Genomic DNA, 9,212 nt, shown 5'->3' on the forward strand with positions numbered 1-9,212 from the left:
ACCAGCGTACTAATAGCCACTGGCCCTTCTCCCTCCGGCTTGGCCAAAGTTAGTGCTTTTTCTTTACACCACATTTGGGATCCTCCCCCTGAGTGCTCTCCCTGGGCCCATCTCCCCTTCAACTGCGGAGGAGCAGCAGAACCAGGGGGTTTCAAGAACTTGCAATGTCTCCTTGCAGTTGATTGACAACCCCAACCCGATGCTGGCCTAATGCCCCACATACAGTAGATATGTGTGGGCTGGCAGCCAAATAAAAAGGTTAGCACGAAACTAATGTCTGTGGATTTATTTCCAAGACACAGAATGGGTCACAGGGTTATCAGGAGTTTCCACAATGACAAGATTCTTTACAGAGGGATCTGGCAAAAAGGCATTTAAGCCCGTGACCTATTTAAAGTGCCATTTTCCTGTGAAGCATGATGCTCTTTAAGCGCTCTCATTGCAAAGCTGCAGACACCTTTCCTTGCCCATCAAAGCAGCTTTCTCCTAGTGGGCCATGCTTGGTCGGTGCGGTATTTATTTCCTGAGCTTGCTTAAATTAGCATGCCTCAAATCACGGAACAGTAATGAGTCAAAAATGCATTAACATTTCTATTTATTGCTTTGTGGGGAAGTCCTCAGTGCTCAAGTGCTACTCGGCTCGAGGATTTGGTTTACACATACTCCTTTACAAAAAGGACAAGGAAGCTTTGCGCATGTTGCCATTTCGTGCACTCCCGGAACCTCAGGTCGAATTTTGCACGAGTCAGGAAAGACCTGTTGTGCACACCTAACCTGCAAGAACTGAAATGAACACCCAACTTTCATAGGCTGCGATCCAAAGAACAACATGAGCTTTCACAAAGTGCTTCCAGTGGACCAAATCGTTTTTCTTTGAATGGACTTGTGCCAAACCTGCTACTTCAAAACATTCTCAAGTGACCTAGAAGGCTGCATTCTTCTGTGTATTTACTTGGAGAGCCATTGAAATCAGTGGGACCTACTTTCAAGCACAGGGATTCCTGTTCTGTAGTCCTAGCCCCTGGAAGCAAGACCCATTGAATTCACTGTGACATACTTCTGAGGACACGTGGTTAGGTTTGCACTACAGCCTGACTGCACTCAGTAGGGCTTACTTCTGAGTAAACATGCATAGGAATGGCTTCCATATCTACCGTACCTCCAGGCTCACTAAATTAAGTTTCATGGTTCTTTAGATCCAGGCCATACTGTGTGGGGTATCAATACTATTTCAAGCCGTGTGGATGTTTCTACCAAATACCTTTGCTGCAAGCATGTGAAATTGCTAGGAGGGATACACAGCTGAAAGTGTCAAAGTGTAATGACACAAACTTGGCTGTGGCTCTATTCAGTCTCACAATTTCAAAACAGTGTCCTTTCTATCATCATCACCACCACCACCACCACCCCTGGTGAAAACTTGCTGGGGGCAACAAGTGTAAAAGAATTGCACAGGCATTGGGAGATTCTTCTATTTGCATATAGTGACTGCACTTACCTGTAAGGCCCACTGGATACAATGAGTAGACATATACAGAATCAGGCCTGCACTTTTCCCACTGAGGCTGATGGGACAAAATGCATCACTTTGGCTGGGTAGTACATTAGGTCTGCTTGATAGGAGTTGAAGGGAGCAGATTTGAAAATATTAGACACTGATTTAAAAGGATTGCCCTTCCTTGTAGAAGCAGCTCTAATTCAAGACTATCCCATCATTTTGTTTTTTGATCTAGTGACAATATAGCAGGACAAGACAGAAAAATGAAGGAATACCTTGCCCCATGAAGCACAGTTGGCCACCCTCCCTCACTGTTTACTTTCACTGGGTTTTAAACATTTTTTTTTCCCCAGAAGGTTTTCTACACAATGTTTTCATGATGCTTTAACCACTGACCCTGTTTCTTTTGCAGTTGTCCCACAGTGCTTTTTAGGAATTGCAGTTTTAGGCATTGCAAGCAGTCCTGCGTATGTACACTAGAACGATGTGATAAACGTTTCTTAACAGGTGGATCGATAGATTCCGTGGGATCTTGGGTAGCAAACCTAGAACGGGGAATTCAAGATTCTACCCGAAGACAGTGGGAATCCTATTATCAACATAGCCAGCTTTAAATTCAGGTTAACATGAAGGCAAAGACATTCATGTTTGACGTGTTTGACAGAGAAAATGTATAAGCAGAACCAGGAGGTAGTGGATAGAAACATTAAAGAACTAAGCTACTTTTCAGGCAGTCGCTCAATTTTTGTCTATGAAGGGGAATTCTCAAATGTAGGGCTGGAAATCTCTTCCCTGCCTCCATCCCTTCTCCAGTACCCATGACTGTAATATACAAGTAGCTCAATGTGTGGGATACTTCATAGTAATAACAGGACAGGTTTTTTTTCTTTGCACAAAACATTTATTTACACAACGTTCATGACAAAACTACCTTTCTTGGGGGGATGGCTCCAGTTAGTGGTTGTGCCTTTTTAAGGCGGATCACTTCTACTTCACCCATTGTGCAGAAGCCAACAGCTTCTCTGTCAGCCCTCTAGAAAGATTATACACATCCTGTGATCCTTCGGTTTTTTAAAAAACAAATCAACAAACCAACAAACCAAAATATTATTTTCTACAAAAGCAACACTTAATAATAAGTCACAAAGGAAAACCCAGTGCATACAAAAATAGAGTTTCTATGAAAAAATCCAAATATTAATAGGCAGAAATATACAGCTATACTAAAACCCAGGGAGCTGATGATAAATCTCTCTCCCTCCCATCCCACCCCACTGTGCCGTGATTAGTAAGGCAACCGATTCGCCATGCAGCCACGGAACCATTGCCTACATCCCCAGAACAAGGCACCAAGGACAGTTCAACACGATTGCATGCAGCCAGACACCAGAGAAGGTATGTACAGTCCCCCTTGAAATAAGTTAAATAAGTCTCCATTCAGTCCACTCGCTTCTAACCCTCCTCACCCTGGGAGGAGAACAGTGCACATTGCTTTTCAAAAGAATACAGACCACAAAAGGTGGAAATATACAGTGGAGGGGGAGGAAATAGTTATTTTAAATCTGGAAAGTACCTCCCCCCCCCGCACTATTAAGGCCAGATATTGCCCCCTGCCTCCTGTTCCCCCTGCCCTGTCCCCATTGCATTTCTGTTTTATCCAGAGACGCATTGATTTCCATTGGTTTTGCATGCTTTTCCAAGTAAACAGTGCTTGGGGGCCGCTGCTTAATTAGTTGCATTTAGATTGTTAAAACGAAACGAAACAAGGTAGGTTTCCATCTTTAACAACGCCGTGGGGCGTGCGTGCCGGAAGGGGTGAGGAGGGCAGGGGTTGGGCGGCTTTGGCAAATAACAAGGGATCCTTGCTGCTGGATTCTTGGGGGGCTATAAAGTGCATGTGAGAGTCCTCCCCTCCCCACCCCGACTCTCCCCACGGGAAAGGTACCGGTCTGTGCTAAGAAGGGGCGCTTCTCCAAGTCCAGCCTGACCCGATCGCTTTCTGCAGTTTGTCCAGCAGCCCGCCCCAACAAGCATGAGGCGTGGAGAGCGGGCGATCCTTTACCGGTTACCTGGCGGGCGCTGCCCGCCGACGGCGGGACGGGCGGATCGTAGGAGGCGGCGAGGCCCCCTCACGCGCAACGCGAGTCCGTGGCCAAAAGCGGGTCCAGAGGCTTCAGGATCAGGGCGTCCGGGTCCGAGAGGCACACGAGGTTAGAGTGGAGCCGCCGCCTCCGGAGCACATGGAGCCGGGCGGAGGCGCACCGGGGCCCGAGGCGGAGGCCGATCCCGGGCCGGAGGCCGCGTTGGCGCCTTTGCGCTCCTTCTGGCGCAGGTGGATCTTGGTGTGGCGCTTCCTCTCGTCGCTGCGGGCGAACTTCCTCCCGCAGAAGTCGCAGGCGAAGGGCTTTTCTCCCGTGTGCGTGCGGATGTGCGTGGTGAGGTGGTCGCTGCGGCTGAAGTTGCGCATGCAGATGCGGCACTGGAAGGGCTTGTGGCCCGTGTGGATGCGGATGTGGCGCGTCAGCTCGTCGGAGCGCGAGAAGCGCCGGTCGCAGCCCTCGGCCGGGCACGGGTAAGGCCGCTCGTGTACGGGCGTCTTGCTGGGACGGTTCGGGTACTTGCGCGGGCGCAGGATGGGGCGCAAGGGCAAGTGGGCCGGGCTGCCGTAGGCGCCGGGCGCGAAGCGGGCCGCGGGCCCCGACGCCGGGCCGTCGCCCAAGCCGCCAGGGGGCGCGCCCAGGCTGAAGCTGCGAATGGTGGAGAGGGGCGTGAGCGGAGGCGGGACGCGCACCGAGTCCAGCGGGCACGAGAACGGCTTCCGCTCGACGGCGGCGCCGTGGAGGTCGCGCTGGCTGCACGACGGGGGCGGCGGCGGCGGCGGCGGGAAGAAGCTCGGGTAGTCCTGGATCATGGAGAAGAGGCCGCCGCCGTCGGCGCCGGATGGCGTCCCCGCCTTGGGGGAGTGGTGGTACGAAGGGGGCGGAGGGTAGGGCCCCGAAGAGGCGGCCAGGAAAGCCGAAGAGCCGTCCGGATGCGCCTGCTGCTGCTGCTGCTGGGAGTGGTGGTGGTGCTGTTGCGGCTGGAAAAGCTCCCCGCAGGCGGAGTAGGGCGGCGGGGGCGGCGAGTACATGTGCTCCAAGTCTCCGGCGGTGGGCGCCATGGCGCAGCCCAGCGGGTTGGGAGATCCCGACGAGGCGGCGGACGACGAAGTGACCGAAGACGACGAGGGGGCGGATGAGGACGAGGCGACGGCGGACGACGACGACGAGGGGGCAGCCACCCCCTGCAGGATGCCGGCGCTGACCAAGTTGAGGATGCCGTCGGCCGGATAGCAGCCTGCGCCGGGGTACTGCGCCGGGTCGATGGAGAACTTGCCCATGTAGGTGAAGGGCTGGCCGCGCGAAGGCGGCGCGAAGCCGCTGCAGGGGTACGGCAGCTCCAGGGACCGCTTGTCGCTCATGTCGATCAGGCCATGATCTGGAGGGTGGAGGGGAGAGAAAGGCGGGTCAGCACCGGGGGCCCCGCGGCTCTCCTCGAAGGCCCGCGGGCCAAGCAGCGCCCGGGCAGCGTCTTCTCCCTGCCAGGGCAAGTGAGCATCAGTATCCGTTCCATGCCCACGCAGACACAACACGGGGGCCTCTTGCTCACGGATCGGTGGGGGTGGGAGACTGGGGGCGTCGATTTCCCCGAGGGGACAGCGCCTTTCAAGCGGCGCAGTCTGCGCCACGTTTGAAAGTTCGTCAGCCCTAACTTTGGTGGCTTGGATTGAGCAGAAATTCCCGCGCAAGGGGTAGGAGTGGGGCGGGGGGGGGTTCTATCGACCGAAATCCCAAACAAGACACATTTCCTTTTCACACACTACATTCACTGCAACCCACAAACCCCATTTGCCCTTTTTTGGGGTGTGAGTTACCCCAAAACACACAACCTTAATCCCACTGATATGAACGGGAATCCCCAAATTATCCTTTTCGCTCTTGACAGTAAAAGCGACTCCAGCGCTCTCTGTGGGCGTCTTGTGCAGTTAGTCACACAGTTAGGTTACCACCGATTAAATACAGTTCCGTCGGCCCTATATAAATGTCTGTTACTAACTGTGGGCAGTTTATTTAGTGTAGCTCATCTCAAGGTTAGGGAATCTCTTCCAGTTTCAGGATACGAGTTCCAATTTAACACACTAACACCCCCCCCAAAAAAACCCCGTCCTTTTCCACTCTTGAAAACTCCAGTTAAGTGGGATTTCTCCAAGGCAAGAGAGGTGGAGGTTTGCAACTTCCAGCATCACCCTGCCCCTTGACACCTGTTTGCACATGCACAGAGACCCAGTTTTCCTTCCACCTAAACATCAGCCCCAAACTCAAAGTGCTGCCCCTCTTGCCCGCACCCCTCCCACAAAAAAATACTCTTGCCCACCACCAAAAGCCCAAGATCCGGATCCAAAAAGGTCGTTTTGGGAAGGGGCTCGCGGGGGGGGGGTGCCTTACCTCCTGTCACACCGCTCAGCTGGTCAAAGGGTCCTCCCAAGTCACCATTAGGAAAGTTGATCACTGATCCTGGCAAGGTAGTGGCGATGTCCTCCACTGAGTAAATGCTTTCAGGGAGGTGGTGCACAAGCCCACTCAGACTGACTGGGATTTTGTCTACCGTCTTGGCGGTCATCATTTGGTCCACAGACAATGGAAACTGCCCTGCCTTGCCCGTGGTGTAATTATTGTGCAGGGATAGGGGAAAGGGTCGATTCTCCTCCAGTAGATAGATTTGGATTGGTTTTGTTTTGTTTAAATCCTATGTCTAAAGAGAGGCTCTTGCTCTGCCTCCCTCTGATAACTGCTCTGTTTCAAAGCCCCGGGAGTTGCTGTAAATGTTGTTGTAACAGTCGGTGTCTCTTGCAGAGCCCGTTTTAATCAATTGCAGCTCTCGGTAGATGGAAAGTCTTGCTCTAAGTATTTATTGGGAGGCCGTGAATGCCCGCTACGTCACTGCCCATATAAGGACTGAGGAACGGGGAAGGGCGGCCGGGGAGGCTCGTCACATGGGAAATTAGCATGGCGCGCCCGGAGTGGCTGCATCCCCGCCCCTGCTTTCTTTCTATACCGTGCAGAAGAAGCGGCAAACTTGGGCATAGCATGGCAGGGGCAGCGGAGCCGCGGCGGGGCTGCCAATTTCGAGCCGGATCTCCGGCGCACGTGGCCATCGGCGTGGGGAAGGGGCTGCGGCGTGGGGGACCACCAGAGATCGCTTTCTGCAGCCCCCGGGAGAGGGATATTCCGGTTGCTGAGCCCCATTCCTAAAAAGGCGAGCATCCGGCAACGGCGGGGCTCCTCCCCGACTGCCTTTTTGGGAGTCCTTCCGGAAACTTCAACTTCGGAAAGAAGAAAACACACAAGCACACACACACGGGGAGCGGATCAGATAGCCGTCTAAGCGCCCCCTCCCCCCCCCCCCCGCTCTCTCTTCTGGGCAGCTCCTAATGGGCCAATCGGAAAAGAGCTGCATTCACCAAGCCGGATTCTATCCCACCCCACCCCCCGCACGCACATACACTCCCAACTTAATTTTTCTGAATTGGTGGCGGAAAGATGCGCCGATAAGAATGAATGAGTTAGGCGGCAGCTGCTTGGATGGAAAACTTGCGCGCGCGCGCGCTCTCCGCCGCGCAAGTGGAAAGTTGCTCCGCCGCGGAAAGAGAGAGTGAGAGGTCTGCAGGAAGGGGGAGGTTTGCCAAACGGGACAGAGCGAGCGGCTGCCGGGTTTGTGCCAGCGGCGAGTGCGCGTCTCAATGCCGCCGCCGCCGCCGCCACTGTTTATATCCTCTCCGCGACCCGCCCGCTGGGAAACTTCATGTGGGCGATTCGGGCTTCGTAAAACACCGTCCGGGTCCATCTGGAGTCGGAGTCAAATCCACACAGAACACCCGCGAAGCAATTCATGGGGTGGGGGTGCACTTTAGATTACAATGACAAAAGCCACGATGAGTTCAATAAATGGGGGCAGGCCGCCGTGGGCTCCTAGGAGAGGCCCCTCTCTTACGCACACACTCCCCTCCTTCTATAGATTCGGCTGGTTTGCAGTATTTCAGATGCTCCCACCGACTTCTTGTTTGGACTTTGTTCTCTTTGTCCCGAAGCTTCTTCCCGTAGTCTTTTGTGGGCTTGCAGGGTCTGGTGGTGGTAATTGCCCACGAGTAAGGGGCAGGCGCTCAGCATATGCTCAGGAGTCATATCCTCGCGCTCCCGCGCGCACATGTTGCAGGCTGAACCTTGGCATTCAGAGCAGACCCAGCAGGCGCTGACTCGCAGCTTAAATCAAGGTCTGCTAATGCAGATTAGTCACCTCTTATCTCCCATGGAGCTGCCTCGGATTTCAACCCTCAAGCCTCCTCATTTAAAGGGAGTGGAGGGGAAAGCGACCCTGTTGCAGCGCTGGAGTTTTGAGAACCCGTCCTCATAAAACTCCGGATCACAACGCTTCCGTGGCGGGATCACAGCAGATTAAGGCTGCGAGCGATCCTATGCCCTTGTGTCCTAGGAAGCAAGTCATTTGAGCCCAGTGAGGCCGGCTTCTTTCTGAATAGACGCGCGTGGGATTGCGCCGTGAGGGGTTTGGAGACCGCTCTCAAAATTTCCATCACTTCTTTTGCAACGGGCCTTTCAAAGCAAAGCCACACCACCTCCCCTTTTTATGGCTGATCTCGGCAGCAAAGCTGTAAAGGGAAACCGCTTTTTGTACAGGCCAAAAGCCACCCAACTGTGTTCTGCCCACGGAAGGGCTACGCGGCCCCAAACCGTTTGCATGATCGCCACGTGGTGCCCCTAGAATTAGCAATAGTCGCCGGCGGGAACACTAAACGAGTGCTCCCAGAGTGACAGGTGTTGATGGTGGGCTGGGTGATCCTCATATAGATGCAAGCGAGCACACGACACCCTTGGCATGCAAAACGCCACCGTCTATTCCCCCAGCCCATTTTATCCCAAAATCTGGACTTGGGTTTCGTCCTGGTAGCGATATGCCAATAGCCCGTTATCAAACCAAGCCCCCATCTGGTAATACACCCCCCAAAAAAAAACAGGCAAAGTACTGTACTATACTCTCCAAGTAAACTTTAAAACAATGGAACATGGGGACTTCCAAATTCTTCCGGACTACAGCTCCCATTCCCTCCGTCCATTGATCATGCTGGTCGGGACTGTTGGGAGTTGGAGGCCAGCAAACGCTGGAAAGTCACGGCTGCCTCAACCTCGCCTTTTAGAAAGGAGGCCTGTGGCCCGGCCGTCAACGCGCAGGCGCCACGCGGAGACGTTTTCTGTTTTCGAAGAGGGCAGGTGGCATTTCTCAGTTGAAAAGCCTTTTATTAAAGGATCGAACCGATAACAACTTCTTGCAAACTTCGCGCGCAGGTTTTCCTTAGGCCCTAAGGCTCAGGGATGGGGGTAGCCAGTGTGGGGCCGCTTTCTAGATAGTCCTGGGCCTCCCGTCATTGCCCATCATCATCGCGGACCATTGGTCATGCTGAACGGGGATGAAGGTTGCTGGGCTACCTCTAGCACAGGGGTCAGCAAACTTGTTCAGCAGGGGGCCGGTCCCCTGTCCCTCAGACCTTGTGGGGGGCCGGACTATATTGGAGAGGGGGAACGAACGAATTCCTATGCCCCACAAATAACCCAGAGATGCATTTTAAATAAAAGGACACATTCCGCTCATGTAAAAACACCAG

At 53.6% G+C, this 9,212-nt stretch overlaps 1 protein-coding gene across 1 annotated transcript; it reads right to left on the reverse strand.

Annotated features, from left to right (window-relative positions):
- Positions 1-2,382: 2,382 nt before the first annotated feature.
- Positions 2,383-6,955, reverse strand: EGR2 (early growth response 2). The gene is made up of 2 exons (XM_053388374.1): positions 5,983-6,955; positions 2,383-4,975 (listed from the first exon to the last, which is right to left on the reverse strand). Exons 1-2 carry the CDS (start codon positions 6,158-6,160, stop codon positions 3,678-3,680), a joined length of 1,476 nt encoding a protein of 491 aa, XP_053244349.1. The 5' UTR covers positions 6,161-6,955; the 3' UTR covers positions 2,383-3,677.
- Positions 6,956-9,212: the final 2,257 nt, after the last annotated feature.

The sequence above is a fragment of the Podarcis raffonei genome, chromosome 5 (genome assembly GCF_027172205.1).
Source record: "Podarcis raffonei isolate rPodRaf1 chromosome 5, rPodRaf1.pri, whole genome shotgun sequence".
In the NCBI taxonomy this organism is placed as follows: domain Eukaryota; kingdom Metazoa; phylum Chordata; class Lepidosauria; order Squamata; family Lacertidae; genus Podarcis; species Podarcis raffonei.